General features: G+C 44.2%; 1 protein-coding gene across 3 annotated transcripts in view; it reads right to left on the reverse strand.

Moving 5' to 3' along the window:
• The window catches only part of ntrk2a (neurotrophic tyrosine kinase, receptor, type 2a), a 309,915-nt gene that overhangs the window by 64,147 nt on the left and 228,765 nt on the right, over positions 1-17,003 (reverse strand). For 2 of the 3 annotated variants that reach the window (XM_038804846.1, XM_038804848.1), the window contains one exon: positions 8,963-9,209. In XM_038804846.1, coding sequence (XP_038660774.1) covers positions 8,963-9,209 — 247 coding nt within the window. The remainder of the gene's footprint in view (positions 1-8,962; positions 9,210-17,003) is intronic. The other variant, XM_038804847.1, reaches the window with a different exon arrangement.

Here is a 17,003-nt window from a genome sequence, read left to right on the forward strand (position 1 = left end):
GCGAAGCATAAGCTCAGGACCAGATCAGCTGTGTACTGGATAGGTACCTACAAAGACATTGAAAGTATGGTGTCTACATGCGATGTATGCCAGAAGTACAGAAATACACTGTACAAAGAAGTGGAGAACCACCCAGAACATGGCATACTTTGGAAGTCGATTTATTCATGCACAATCAAGGATGGCATCTCATAGGTACAGACCATGGCTCAAAGTTCTTTTTTGTCAAAAAGGTGAAAGATTTGAAAGCTACAACAATCATCTCAACAGTACAAGTTCTCACTGAGCAAGGTATTCCTGAAAGCATAATATGTGACAATGAAACCCAATTCATCTCCAGGGAATTAGGAAATTCACTGAGGACTACGGATTCAATATCATTACCTCTTCATCATATTACTTAAAGAGTCAAGGGTTAATAGGCAAAAACATTCAGAGTCAAGAGAGCCCTCACAAAATGCCGAGAACAAAGGAAGACCCAGACCTTGCCTTTTTGTTACTCTGATCTGAACTTCTTAAGGCTGCCATGAAATCTACTGAAGAGCTATTGAATGGAAGAATATCTAAACCACCTCTGTCAAGCAAGATGTTCCCTCTAACTGATCAGGAGGAAGTAAGACAACAGCTCATTGATGTTCAGCTAGATGAACGTTACTACTTCAACAAGTTTATCAGATTTCTGTCTGCATTGTTAAAAGGAAAATCTGTACACGTACAGGATCCAATCATGAAAGCCCAAAACCCGGGAAAGGTTGTGGGCGAAGCTGAGACTCCTAAGGTGATACATCACTGAGACTGAAGCCGCTGAGCAAATGAGAAGGAGCAGAATTCATATTCAACCTACATCTGAGCTGGAAAAGTAAAAAAAAAACATCAGCAACATCACTAATCAGTGAGATCGCATGAAAAGTATCAATAACAAATGGTGCAACATCAACGTCACCAACAAGTGCCACAACATTAGCAACATCAAGCACATCTTCTACACAAGGAGCAACACACACAACATCACCTGTGCAGCGTGTCAGTGCACCAGTGAGAGCGATGAATACCAAATCTATAAGGTAGAGCCACAACATTCTACCACCTAAGTGATACCGTGAATAATATTTTAGGAAAAGAAAGCAAGCTATAAAAGACTGTTAAGGTGTTCAGTTTATTTATAAAACTTGTTTGTTACTCTTCTTTAGAAAAAAAAATTAATGATTGGAAGAGTTAGATAGATTATTTAGAACTAGGACGGGATTTAACTAAATGGGAAAAAAGTCCCATAGTGAACTCGCAGTGCCGAGAAACATAACGCTATAAACGGCATTTGCATTAGATAGGCGGCCTCAGTGGGGAAGTGAGGCTGAGGCCACACATAGCCGTGTTTCGTGCACTGCCAGGGTTCCAGGCTGGCATTGCCAGGGTGCCCAGATGGCACCAACAGTGCCATGGTTCCACCTTGCCCAAAGAGCATGCACTTAGGGACCTCCAATCCCCTGGGAGACCCCCACAAGTGCCATTCCGTCTGATTCCGTTTGTGGAGAAGAGTACTGAACAACACTCGCCCAAGATCTCCAAGGCAAAGGAGATCGATTCCACACCTCGGGTACCTCAGGAATCTACATTAAAGTGAGACTAGATTTAATATGCAGATTTACTAAAAAGTGTCACATCGCAAATGGCACAGCGTAGCCACAAAATCACGCCCCTCGTCTAGTAACTCAAAAACATGGGGTGGGATTCTCCGACCCTACGCCGGGCCGGAGAATCGCTGGGGAGGAGGGGGGGGGCTTGAATCCCAACCCGCTGCCCCGACGCCAGCTGCCAAATTCCCCGCGCCAGTGTTTTGGTGGGGGCGGGAATCGCATTGAGCCAGTCGGGGGCCGTTGGCAGCGCCCCTCCCCCCCCCCCCCCCCCAGTGATTCTCCGCTCTGCGATGGGCTGAGCGGCCGCCCGTTTTCGGCTTGTCCCACCGGCGTAAATTGCACAAGGTTCTTACTGGCGGGGCCTGGCTCTGCGGGCGGCCTGCAGAGTCCTCGGGGGGGGGGGGGGGGCGGGAGGGGTGGGGGCATGGGGGGGGTTCTGGCCCCGGGAGGGGCCCCCACAGTGGCTTGGCCCGCGATCGGGGCCCACTGGTCTGCGAGCGGGCCTGTGCCGTGGGGGCACTCTTTCCCTCCGCGCCGGCCGCTGTAAAGCTCCGCCATGGCCGGCGCGGTGAAGAAACCTCCTGCGCATGCGCTGGGCTCACGCTGGATCCTCCTGACGCTCCCGCACATGTGCCAACTCGCGTCAGCCGGTGAAGGCCCTTCGGAGCCGGTTGGCGCTGCGCCAATCCCGCCGCTGGCCTAGTCCCCGAAGGTGCGGAGGATTCTGCACCTTCCGGGTGGCCCGACAGTGGAGTGGTTCACGCCACTCCTTGGCGCCGGTAAGTCTACCAGAGAATCCCGGCCATGGTATCCATGAGGCACTGTGATCCATCAGCAACAGCAGAATTGTTCTCAACCACAATCTGTAACCTCATGGCCAGCGTATCCTTCACTTAAGGTGTAGTGGTATTGTCACTGGACTAACAATCTTGAGACCCAAGAAAATGCTCTGGTGACCTTAGTTTGAATCCCACCACAGCAGATGGTAGAATTTGAAAAAGTCAAATGATACCGATTAAACCATTGTCGAGTGAAAAACCCATCTGACTCGCTAATATCTTGAAGGGAGAGAAATATACATGTGGTTGACACACAAATGCCCTTTTGAAATGGCCTAACAAGGCACTTGGTTCAAGGGCAATTCATGATAGACAAAAAATGCTGACATTTCCAGCAATGCCCACATCCCATGAAATGTTTTTTTTCAATTTACTGTTAGCAACCAGCTGAGTAATCAACCCTGGTTCAATGAAGAGTGTAGGAGGGCATCCCAGGAGCAGCACCAGACATACGTAAAGAGGTGTCACCCCTGAGAAGCTACAACATAGGACTAAATGTAAATGTTGCCACAGTCCCTAAGGACCAGAGGCTGCTTTCCCCTTTGAGAGCTGACTGGTGGGTCACCTGAGGGTCATCCAACCACATGCAAGGGGAAAGGTTGTGAAGGCGGGGCCTTCATGAAAAACCTCAGCCAGTACAGGAATTGAACCTGAGCTGTTGCCGCCGCTCTGTATAATGAACCAGCCACCTGAGCTAACCGTTCCCCCCTAAATATGGGTCTATGACACTTCAACCAGTAGAAATAGTATGCAATAGACAGAGCTGAGTGATTCTACAACCAACAGATCAGATGAAAGCTCGACAATCCTGCCAAATCTAGTCATAGAATCATAGAATTTACAGTGCAGAAGGAGGATATTCGGCCTATCGAGTCTGCACCGGCCCTTGGAAAGAGCACCCCACTTAAGTCCACCCTCCACCCTATCCCCGTAATCCAGTAACCGCACATAACCTTATTTTTGGACACTAAACGCAATTTATCATGGCCAATCCACCTAAACTGCACATCTTTGGACTGTGAGAGGAAACTAGAGCACCCGGAGGAAACCCACACATACATGGCAAGAATGCACAGACTCCATACAGACACTGACCCAAGCCGGGAATCGAACCTGAGATCCTGGAGTTGTGAAACAACTGTGCTAACCATTGTGCTACCGTGCTGGCCGTACTGTCATGAATGGTGGTGGACAATTATGCAACTAACAGGAGGAAATGACTCCACAAATATCCCCATTCTCAATTTTGAGGGAGCCCAGCATATCACTGCAAAAGACAAGGCTGAAGTATTGACAACCAACTTCAGCCAGAATTGTCAAGTAGATGATCCATCTTGCCCCGTTCCTGAGGTCCTCAGCATCACGGATACCACTCATCAGCGAATTCAATTCGCCCACGTGATATGAAGAAATGGCTGAAGGCAGTGGGCACTGCCAAGACGATTGGCCCTGACAACATTCTGGCAGTTGCGCTGAAGACTTGTGCTCCAGAACTTGCCAGACCCCTAGCCAAGCTGTTCCAGTCAAGCTGCAATACTGGCATTTATCCGACAATGTGGAAAATTGCCCAGAAATGACCTGTCCAAAATAGCAGGACAAATGCAACCTGTCCAAATACAGGTCCATCAGTCTACTCGTGATTATCAGTAATCAGATGGAAAATGTTGTCGACGTTGCTACCAAAAGGCACTTACATAGCATGAACCTACTTATTAATATCAGTTTGGGTTCCATGAGACACTTAGCTTCTGAACTCATTACAACCTTGTTCCAAACATGGATAAAAGAGTTGAAAAATAGTTGAGGTAAGAGTGACTGGCCTTAACATCAAGGCAACATTTGACTGAATGTGACATCAAAGATCTCCAGCAAAACTGACGTCAATGGGAAATCAGGGCCAAAACCCTCCACTGATTAGAAACATACATTTGTGGTTGTTGGAGGTCACAGTCCCAGGATCTCGCTTCAGCAACTTTTCCTGGTAGTGTCCTCTGCTCATTCACCTTCCTCTGCTTCCTCAATGACTATCATTAGGTCGGATAATTTGCTGATAATTGCACAATGTTCAGTATTATTCCTAACTCCTCAGATGCTGAAGCAGCCAGTGTCCCTATATGCTGTAAGACCTGGACAATATTCAGGCATAGGCTGATAAATGGCCAGTGATACTTGCACCAAACAAGTGCCAGGCAATGACCATCTCGAATAAGAAAGAATCCAACCCTTGCACCCTTGGCAATCAATGGCATGACCATCGCTGAACATCTTGGTGTAACCATTGATCAGAAATTGACCAGAAACTGACCTGGACCAGCTATATAATTTCTGTGGCTATAAGAGTTGTTCAGAGGTTGAGACTTCTGCGGTGAGTTTCCCACCTCCTGTCTCCCCAAAGCCTGTCCACCATCTACAAAGCATAAGTCAGGAGTGTAGTGGAATACTCTCCACTTGTCTGGATGAATGCAGCTCCAATAACACTCAAGAAGCTCAACACCATCCAGGATAAAGCAGCCAGCTTGAATGGCACATTTTTGATGTACACCTTAAACATTCACACCCTCCATCATCGACGCACAGTGGCAACAGTGTGTACAATCAGTGTGTGACAATAAAACAAACCCAGATCCAAATCTACAAGATAATTTGCATCAATTCATCAAGCTTCCTTCGACAGCACCTTCTAAACCTGTGATCTCTGCCACTTAGAAGAAAAAGGGCAACAGATTCATCAGAACACCACTGCCTGAATGTTCCTCTCTGAGCCTTGCACCATCCAGAGTTGAAAATATATCACCGTCCCTTCAGTGTTGCCAGGTCAAAATTCTGGAACTCCCTTCCCGACAACACTGTGTTAATACCTACACCACATGGACTGCAGTGATTCTAGAAGGCAGCTCACCACCACCTGCTCAAGGGCAATTAGGATGGGCAATAAATGCTGGCCTACCAAGTGACACTGACATCCCATGTAAGAATTAAAAAAATCATATTGGTATCGAGGCACTTTATATTCTTTTAAAGAATTAAGAATGTTAAGTCGCATTATTTGCAAAGAGCTAGGAACTATTTGTTATGTAAATACATATCCTTTGATGCCACATTCACTGTTGCACTGCGGTTATGTGCTGTGTAACAATGTACCAGCCCACCAGCCACATGGAGAAATACAAGAAATGCATTTGACGAAGCTCCAGCATTTTTGAATGGAAAGCGTGACTATTTTGAACATATTGAGAACCAGTCATAACAATAACATAACAATGTTAAGGTGCTTTCATTACAACAGTACACTTGTTTTAGATATCATGGTGATAAATTTTAAGTTGCTTTCCAGGGTTCCTGTTACTCATACACTGAAGCAGATGGATGATAGTATCCCCAGGTAACATTATTACGGTAATAAAGTAGCGTTACATCAGCACTTTCACTTCTTAATAGTAAAAAGGCTTTATGAATGCACATGCTCTGGAACTCCTGAGCTTGAAGAGCAAGGATCACAGTGGCAATGAATGTTGGGTGGGCCGACTGAGATTTTGCGGTGGACGGACTGAGATTTTGCAGTGGGCGAACTGAGATTTCGCGGTGGTCGGACTGAGATTTTGCAGTGGACGGACTGAGATTTCGCGGTGGACGGACTGAGATTTTGCGGTGGTCGGACTGAGATTTCGCGGTGGGCCGACTGAGATTTTGCGGTGTGCGGACTGAGATTTCGCGGTGGACGGACTGAGATTTTGCGGTGGGCCGACTGAGATTTCGCAGTGGGCGGACTGAGATTTCGCGATGGGCGGACTGAGATTTCGCGGTGGACGGACTGAGATTTTGCGGTGGAGGGACTGAGATTTTGCGGTGGGCCGACTGAGATTTTGCGGTGGGCGGACTGAGATTTTGCGGTGGGCGGACTGAGATTTTGCGGTGGGCGGACTGAGATTTTGCGGTGGGCGGACTGAAACCCACGTATCCACCCTATACCCGTAACCCAACAACTCCCCCCCTTAACCTCACTATTAGGACACTACGGGCAATTTAGCATGGCCAATCCACCTAAACCGCACATCTTTGGACTGTGGGAGGAAACCGGAGCACCCGGAGGAAACCCACGCACACACGGGGAGGACATGCAGACTCCACACAGACAGTGACCCAGCCGGGAATCGAACCTGGGACCCTGGAGCTGTGAAGCATTTATGCTAACCACCATGCTACCGTATATGCTCCAAAGGGATACCGTATGCTCCAAAGGGATACCTTCCAGGGATTTCAACAGCTAATGATTGTGAGTATATTTATAGCCCAATGAGCCCTCCATAAACTTGCAGCCTTGCCCAATTGCCTGATGACCACATCGATGCATCGTTAAGGCTAAACTCTTAACACTTAAGCACCAGCTGGAAGGTTAATGATTAGTGAGATTTTTTTGTGTTTAATATAGAGTCATTCAATATAGAAACTGTGAAGCACCTTGAGATGCTTCATTGTGTTAAAGGCAGGATATAAATATAAGTTGTTGCTATTTAAATACAGAAATGAGTATCCCCACTTAAGACTTATGATAAATGGGTAATTCCTAAATGTTATTTTCATGTATTATGCATGTATGGTATTTTCAATGTATTTTAATTCTGTTCAATTTTTGTTCTATTCAAATCACATTTGTTAGTTAAAATGAACAATGCTGACTCTGTTCTGAATGTGGTGTTGCACAGCCACAAAAGTATAGGAGATTACAACTCAAAATCCAGAACCTGTCAGAGTCAGGTCAGGACAGCTTTGAAGTAATGGGCAGGGTTTGGTTCAGGGTGGGGGTTCCACCACTAAATCCTACCTAAGAACTTATAAATGGAATCACATGCATCAATCAGTGAACATCAACTTGAATTTGAAAAACATCCCCGTGGAATTTATTTTAATCCCATACAAATGTTTCAATGTGCCTTCCTTTGTTCTCTTCAGATTCAGATAGATGTTTGGTTGGTTAAGTGTAGCTATAGTCTTTCTTTAAATAGGCGGAGCAGGGCTATGAACAGCAATCTAAAAAATCAAGTTCAACTTTTCAGACCAACAGTCAGAATCAGATTCCACAAATGCAGCTCTGCCAGTCAGCATGTCTGAAGTGCAGGGGCTGAAGGGAAATTATTCATGAGTAACATGCCATGCTGGCTATGATGATGTCACACAAGCTGTAGAGGATAGCTTGTCTGTCAGCAATGGGTGACTTTGATGTATCTAGCAAGCTCGAGCATGTTAGGAATACAAGAAGAATCTTGTTAGTTAAAGTGAACATTGAGATCCTCAAGCCTGTTCCACCATTCGATTCGGTCATAGCTGGTCTGTATCTTAACTCCATCTACCCTTCGTTCGGTTTTGAAATGCATAATTAATATAGCCTCAATGGTAACTTAGGGGAGAGAGTTCCAGATTTCCATCATCCTCTGCATAAAAGAAAATTGCAGGAGTAGTGGAAAAGGGGGTGGTGTGAGACTGGTTGAATTGCTCTTGCAGAGAGCCAGCACAGGCATGCCAGGCTGAATAGCCTCCTTCTGTGATGTAACTATTCTAGGAATCTATAAGAAAGTGGGGGGCGATTCTCTGAGCCCCGCACGGGCTGGAGAATTGCCGCAATCATGCCACGATGCCCCAACACCGGCGTGCGATTTCCGAGGTGCGGAGAATCGCCGCCATTTGCACCGGTGCGGTTGGCGTGGCACCGGCCACGGGCCACTGGAATCGGCGGGGCCACCGATTCTCTAGCCCAAATGGACCAAGCGGCCGTGCCAATACGACAGAGTCCCACCGGCGCAGTTCACCGCTGGTCGCTGCCGGCGGGAACTCTTCGGGAACGGTCGGTGGGGCAGCCTGTGGGGGAGGGGAGGGGGGCTCATTCACCCGGGGGGGGGGGGGGGGGGGCTCCGGAGGGGTCTGGCCCACAATCGGGGCCCACCGACCGGTGGGCCTACTTAATGGCGCGGCCGACCCCTGAACGCCGACGCCATGTTGGTCGGGGCTGGTGCGCGAAAGAAGTCCCCCGCGCATGCGCAGGTTGGTGCGGCCCAACTGCGCATGTGTGGGTTGGCGCAGCGCCCATTTGGCGCCGCGAAAGGAGGCTGGAGCAGCATGAACCGCTCCAGTGCTGTGCTGGCCCCCTGTGGGTGCCAGAATCAGTTATGCCAGCGCCCGGTTCGCGCCATCATGAAACGCGACAGCGTTCACGACGGCGCAAACACTTCAGCTCCATATAGGAGAATCGTCCCCGTGCTTCCTGATATCATTCCATAATGGTTTAGCTGTAATTGAAAGATTCTTGTTCTGGACTCCCACACAGCTATTTTTAGCATGTGGCATATATAGCCATTGCTATGGTAAGAATTTCTTTACTGAATTATAATGGTGATTTACAGCAGTAGGGCATTTATTATAACTAACATATTAGTTTGTTATTCTGTTTTACAGGTTAAATAATAATTGTAATATTATAAATAAATGTCAACTTACACTTACCCTATAGTAGTCTGTGCTGTACACATCTCTGGACATGCCAAAATCACCGATCTTCACCAGCAAGTTTTCTCCCACCAGGCAGTTCCGAGTAGCCAGGTCACGATGAACGAAGTGTTGAGATGCCAGATACACCATCCCCGCTGCTATCTGCATGGCAATATGTAGCATTTGTGACTGAGTCAGCTCTGCCATTCTGTTGCACTGGCCATCACTGAGGAACACAGCGTCAGGTCCATGGGACCTGGAGATTCAACAAAAGGACATTAAGCTAAATTAGTATTTGCAAAGTGGGGTGTTGGATTGATGGCAATCTTAACTTCGCTCATGAGGAATCTCTTCCATGAATCTGCATATTTTCACCCAGCTGTACATTCCCTTTCCCTCATGTGCCTGTTTCTCTACTTCAATACAAGACAAAAGACAGATGTAAAGTATAATTGAGGTAGTGATCATGCAGAACTGTGTCTATTTAACAATTAAAATTAGCTGAAATTAAAGTCTAAGTATTAATAAGATCTCCCAGTTGACCCAAATAATTTGAAATGTGACATTGGACATACACAAACACATCCAGTCCTGAAATAATACCTTCACAAGGATGAAAATGTTTTGCTAAATAAACTGTGTACATGTTCATTATTGATAAGGAGGTGGCAAGTTTCCTTTAAGATTAAAATGAAAAGATATTAGTAAAGACAATCATATTTACAATGTGGTGGTCACTTACAAATATGCCAAGAATTCAGAATAATAATTTTTAAATTTATCACGAGTTGCTTATCAAAAGTCAGAAGGCTGGCTGTTGCTTCAATGTGACAGAGGTGGAAAACTCAATAAAATGTGCATATAATTTAGAAACATCTGTTTTACATCACGTTGTGCTCATAATGAATGAGTATCAGTGATTTCTAACAACCTTGCCCATCTCAAGTTAAGAAGATCAGCACACATTGAATGACTTCGAGCTTTCGAAATATTTTCTTCAGTTTTCCTTTGTTTCTTCATGGAAAGGTTATTTACAATTTATTTAATTCTTACTCCACTCAGTGAGAAATGTTCCACGTTGCAGAACAAATCTATGATGAGAAATTTAGGAGCGAATGAAAAGCCAGCAAGACTAAATAAATCATTGAATTTGACGTTCAAACACATGCTGTTAGTTTTATGAAAATTGAATAATTTTTGCTGAATTAACTAACATCTTTAAGCAGCAATACCAATGTGTTCCATCAACTGGAGAATATTCTAAGTCAAGACAATAGGATGTAAACAGTAATATTCCCTGCTATTAATATAATTCAGTAGAAAGTGAGATTTATCCATAGTATTTTGACATTTATATTTATGCTTTGGGCATTATTGCCTCAGTAGTAGTGATGTTGTGTAAGAGTCAGAAAGTCCCAAGTCAAGATTCAATCATCCATTTCAGTATGTAGTCTTAGTGGACATTTCATTGCAGCACTGATTGAGTAATGCCTTCTGAATGAGATGCAAAACTGTTCTCTAAGTTGAATGGTAAAGTTCCTAAAGCACTATTTGAAAATGTGCAGAGATGTCCTTCAAATGCCCTTTTCCAAGATTTGACCCTCAACCAAAGTGGCTAAAATAAATTATCCAGTGCTATATCTCGTTCCTGTTTCTGGGATCTTGCTGTGTGTAACTTAGCAACTGTGTGTGCAAACTATGACCGCGCTATTCAAGCAATTTATTGAATTTGGAGCACTGTGCAGTGTCCGAACGATGTTGAAAGCACTTCAAGTTCTTTTTTATTTATTCACTTTGGGAATTTATGAACACAAAATATTTAAACTTTCCCTTGGGATAGTGAGGCGAAGCATAATACATCTTTAAAATTGAGCTTATGTTGATGGGAGGTTGAAGCAAAAGCACTCTTACCATACCATGGTGCAGCTAAAGTGAATGCCAGTCATTTGAGCAGAAATGGTGAAAAGACAAAGAACCAACTTAAATGTTCCTCAATTGACATCAGTGAAATTTACTGAATTTTTCTTTGAGGACAGATACCCCTGGAGAGAGCCTTGGGAAAGAGTATTTAAGGCGTACGGTCAATGTAGTTGCCTCTAAAGGCGACCTCATCTAATTCAAGTGAAAATGATCCTCTCAACCTCTACTAGGATTCACAGATTACACTGGATGTCAAATCTATCCAAATCTTAAAAGTGTATCACCTTCAATCCGGTGAATGATTGAGGAAAAACCCCATAGGAATTAATAATAACATAAGGAAATGAAATACTAATACCATCTGTTATGAGTTCCAGTTCGATGGAGTCAGCGATACATTTTATCATCATTTAAAATTTTAGGCTGGTTTACTAGCCAGGTTCCAAGGTTTCTGGAAATCCAGCAACTGAAGGGAAGTGAGAATGTTTGAATGGGGCAACACCGTGACTTACCAGCACTCCTTGATGGCTGGCGGGAGCAAAGGTTCTTCCCTTTCTCCCTCGCTCCCCCAGTCCCTCAATCGGCCTCTCAATCTGGCTGGCTGCAACCAGGAATCAGTGCTGCCTTGCAATTGTTATCAGGGTTAAAGCATTATTTCTGTGCTGTAAGAAGCCTTAATTCTGAGGTTAGAACCACTCGTCTGGTTGCTTCAGTGTTTGGACATTCTTTCCAGTTGTGATAATTCTAATGTAGAACATAGGAAGAGGAGGTAGTACCTCTCAAGCCTGCTGTACTATTCAATTATTTCATGGCTCATTTATTTCAATTCCATGTACCTACTTTGCTCCAGATCTTAGATTGCCTTATCTACCTAACAAAAATCGATGTATCTCAGTGAAGAAAGCCCAAGATGTATCTCAGTGAAGAAAGCCCAATTGCTCCCTAGTGTCCACAATATTGTGTGTGTGTGTGTGTGGGGGGGGGGGGGGGGGGGGGGGGGGGGGGAGAGAGAGAGAGAGAGAGAGAGAGAGAGAGAGAGAGAGAGATAGAGAGAGAGAAATATAGAGAGATAGAGAGAGTTCTACATCCCTACAACCTTTCATGTGAAAAAGTGTGTCCTAATTTTTCTCCTGGAAGACCTAGCTCTAAGAGTTCAAAAATAAAATGAGATGTGCGCACCTCTGACAATGCCAGTTGCCCTCTAAAGGTGGTGATGGGTCTTCTCTGAATCATCACAGTGGTGATGATGTTGATTATTCTTTTGTCTATTATGTACGTACTGTGTACTTTCCGTTGGCCGCAGAAAAATACTTTTCACTGTACTTCGGTACATGTGACAATAAATAGCAATCATTCAATCAATCAAAGCCCCCAACTTGCTGTTGAGTAGGAAATTCCAGGATGTTGACCCAATGGAGTTAAACAGATGGTGAAATATGTGGAAGTCAGAAAGCCATGTGACTCAAAGGAGAATTGCAAGAGATGCAACCTGGGACCTCGGTTCAATTCTGGCCTTGCATGACTGTCTGTGTAGAGTTTGCGCTTTCTCCCCATGACTGCATAGTTTCCTCCGGGTGCTCCGGTTTCCTCCCAAAGTCCAAAGATGTGCGGGTTATGTGGATTAGCCATGCTAAAAATTGCCCCTCAGTTTCCAAAGATGTGCAGGTTAGGTGGGGTTACAGGGATAGGTTTGGTGAGATGACCTGGGTCGGGTGCTCTTTCAGAGGGTCAGCGCAGACTCGATGGGCCAAATGGCATCCTTCTGCACTGTAGGTATTCTATGATTCTGTGGCTGATTTAGCGCTTACCTACATCCATATGCCTGGCTCCATACCCCTTTATAACATGATTAACAAATTGAGTTCAGATTTAAAATTATTAATTGAGCTAGCATGTATTATTTTTTGTGGGGAAAGTTCCACACTTCTACCACATTTTGAATGAATAAGCGTTTCTTAACTTCTCTCCTAAATGGCAAAACTCTGGTTTTAAGGTTCTGTTCTCTTGTCCTAGACTTCCAACCATTGGAAATAAATCTCTATCTACCCGATCAATTCCTAATACCCTAAAAAAAACTCAATTAAATCCAGATTCCAGAGATGAGGGGTTTGACGTATGAAGAGAGATTGAGCAGTTTAGACCTATACTGTCTGGAGTTTAGAAGAATGAGAGGAAATCAAATTGAGGTATATAAGATGATAAAGAGTATGAATAAGGTAGGCATGGAGTGAATCCTTCCTCTTGTGGAGCATTCTAGAACAAGAGGTCATAGTCTCAGGAGAAGAGGTAGCAAATTGAAAAGAGAGATGAAGGGAAATTACTTCTCCAAAAAGGTTGTGAGTCTGTGGAATTCGCTACCCCAGAGTGCAGTGAATGCTGGGAAAATGAGTAAATCTAAGGAGGAGATGGCAGATTTTTATTGATAACGGGTTGCAGGATTATGGATGACAGGCAGCATGGTGGAGTTGAGGCCATGATGACATCAGCCATGGTCTTATTGAATGGTGGAGCACCCTCGAAAGACCAAATTACCTACTCCTGCTCCTAGTTCTGATGTTCTAAGAAAGAACTATTCTGTCTGATTTCACCATCCAGCTCTTAGTCTGTAACTCTGTAGATAACAGCACGTTGTAGCCATCTGGGATGGCCACTTTCAGCATATAAATGGACACTCGCAGTGCATACAGAGAAAAATGGACAATGCAAAGTAACAAGCAGGCACAGAGCCTGAATGTGTATTCAGAAGACAGACTGCAGACAGAACCGAAACTCTTGGCGCATTGATGGCCCATCTTTCATGAATAAAAGACTAGTGCTGAGGTAGCCAATACCGTCCCAGACATTCTGGTGCCACTACCTCAGCAAGAAGATACACACAAAGCAAGGCCAACGGCCACTTAGGACACGCCCAGCCATCAGGGCACCCGCCCCTTTATTGGCTCAGATCGATGGCGGTGATCGAGAAGCCGCCCAATTAATTGGGACCAAGTTTAAGGCCCGCCTAAAAGCGCGCTAAGCTCCCCCCCCCCCCCCAAAGCGTGCTAAGCTCCACCCCCCCCCCCCCCCCCCCCCCCCCCCCCCCCCCCCCCGAGTGTAAGAAGGAACCTCCGCCATGTGTTCGCTCTCTTGGAATCGGCTCTCAACGGGAGAGACCCCTCCACCTGCACCACTAGAAGCAAGTAAGTTCAAGTTCAACGATCACTACCAGGCGGACGACCATAGCTATACTCCTGCTACTTCTTCGAACCCAACAGCCTCAGATGCGAACAACGGCCATTGTTCCTCTGACTTAAATGGGCACCCGAAGTTAAGTCTAGGTGTTAGCGATAGACATAGTTTAGCCTGTAGTGTTATTGTGCATGAGTAAATCATACTGTGTGTAAATAAAGTAGCATTGACTTTGAACTAACTAACTGGTGTATTGGCTGTTTGATCGGTATTCAGTTGAACCTTGTGCTGGTATCAAGAGATACCTGGCGACTCTGAAAGCATATTCATAATTAAGATTAAGAAAGGCAACCTTATTAACCGCTATATTTATAGCCACAAAATAGAGCAACAAGCTCAAACACAAATCTGATGTTCTTGATTAATAAGGGGATTTCTTAATGAATATGGAGATCAGGGGTTATGGGGAGAAGACAGGAGAATGGGGCTGAGGAACAGTTCAGCTGTGATCGAATGGAGGAGCAGACTTGATGGGCCAAATGGCCTAATTCTGATCCTATATCTTATGGTCTTATAGTGTAAATCACCCCTTAACAAGAGTACAAGCCTAGTTTGTGCAACGTTTATACGTAACCTAACCCTTGTAATAATAATAATAATCACTTATTGTCACAAGTAGGCTTCAATGAAGTTACTATGAAAATCCCCTAGTCGCCACATTCCGGCGCCTGTTCGGGGAGGCTGGTACGGGAATTGAACCCGCGCTGCTGCCTTGTTCTGCATTACAAGCCAGCTATTTAGCCCAATGTGCAAAACCAGCCCTGGAGCTGGTTAGTTCAGATAATCTTATTATAACCTTAATATTGTCAAGTAGGCTTACATTAACACTGCAATGAAGTTATTGTGAAAAAAAGACAGTAGTTCCATAGGTAATCTGTGTTTCAGACTAATGCCAACAGCGCAGGTTCAATTTCCATTGTGGTTGAGGTAGAACTGGGATCTGTCTCCCTACCCTGCTCCTGAATGTGGAAGGCAAACCACCACTGCCAAGAAAACAGTTAATGATGAAGCATCAACAGACAATGATCCATGGACCTGCCTTCAGACACAGCACACATGACAATGAGTTATAAAGGCTAATGTTTCATTCCAGTTTTGATTATATTTTATACTTGATTGCTATATTTTATGATTTCTGTACATGGACACCTAAAATCTCTTTGGACCTCCACTGCTCCTAGACTTTCACCATTTAAATAATATTCAGATGCATCCTTTTTGGTCCAAAATGGATGATGCCACACTTATTTACATTGAAATCCATATGCCTCAGTTTAACCACTCAATATTTCAATGCTCTTTATAATTTTATTGGGCTTCAATTCCATGAACTTTAATTTTAGCCAACAATGTTTTATATTCTGTCAGCAGAAGCCTAGATAGCAGGCGTGGCTCCATTGTCAGAGTAGTTGCAAATAGAGCTGAACATGGTGGACTCATCAATGAATAGCTTTACTCCTGATACGACAGAGGTTATTGATGAAGCAACTCAAGATGATGGTGATGGGAAGGACATTGTCCTGAGGAACTCTAGCAACAAGGTTCTAGGATTATAATGATTTTGCTTTCATTAACAAAGCCAGCTTCCAATGTGCCAAGTATAACTCCAGTTATTGGAATGTTTTACCTTTAACTGCAACATTACTGCTGTTCACCCCCCACCTCCTCACCGCCATTGACCTCAGTGTTGGTGGGGTTGATGCCTTTCTGCCCACTTGGCTAAATGCTGCCCTGATTTCTAATAGGAGAAGGAGCTACTCTTCCTTTCTCCTCTGACATTTAGCTCATTGCCCATGCTTGATTCAGGGCTATGATAGGGTCAGGAGCAGCATTTTACTGGCAGAATCAAAATTGAAGAACTGGTAAGAACAAAAAGCACATTAGAGAATGAAACCGCAAGGTCACATCATTCCTCTTTCAAGCACATCTGTTTTAATACTTAAGAGCAGTATCTGTTGAAGAATGGCAACCTTCTGACATCCTAGAGTTTCCTACGAATAAATGACACTATAGATGTTTCAAAAAAAGCAGGTTTTATTTAATGTTGCAATAAAATCTGATTAAAAAAACGATCCTCTCACTGAATTTTTCAGTGGTGGAGGGGGCTTTCTAAGTCATTAAATAAGTAAATAAATGCTGCGAACATGAGGGAATAAAGCATTTGAATGTATAAAAGTTTTCACATCTTTTGGATATCCCACAGTCAACAAATTATTTTTGAACTGTATTCATTGAAGGCAGTTGTTGATTTGTGCAGAGGAATATATTAAATCACCAATTATTCTGCCTCTATAGTGTTGGTTGAGGAATGATTGTTACCCAGGACATTGGGGGAATTTCCTGCTTGATTTCAAATAGTGCAACAGAATTTGTTATGTCACCTCTGGCCTCTGTTTAATGATGTAAAGAAAGCATCTCTAACAAAGAAATAGCCCTTCAGTCCTGCACTGAAGTGTCATCTTAGGTTGTAGACTCAAGTTATAGAAACTTCTGATTGAGTGCTAGGAGTGCCAGTACGCTGACCATTAGAATGTTCGGGCAATCAAAGTCTCACATGAGGCATCAAAAAGCTATTTGGAAAGGCATACGTTTACAAAAGAACCCAAGGGACCAACAAAAAAGCAAACATTTCAAATTTACGGCTTTCTAGAATTTTAGTTAACGTAATGCAAGGAATTACCCTTGCCTGTCAAATTGAAAAGCTTCTTCAAGCTTACTGTCCAAGAACAGACTCTTCAGAAACATAATCATAGTTGGATATTATGGTTTTCAGTGGGGTGAGGGAGGAGGAGTGTAGAGTGAGCAGTTTGCTTGATCCAATATTAAAAATAAGGTATAATTTTAAGCGGGTTTAATTTCATATTTATGTGCTTAGAAAGGTAAAACTTATAGTTAAATTCCT

Source organism: Scyliorhinus canicula, chromosome 8, assembly GCF_902713615.1.
Source record: "Scyliorhinus canicula chromosome 8, sScyCan1.1, whole genome shotgun sequence".
In the NCBI taxonomy this organism is placed as follows: Eukaryota; Metazoa; Chordata; class Chondrichthyes; order Carcharhiniformes; family Scyliorhinidae; genus Scyliorhinus; species Scyliorhinus canicula.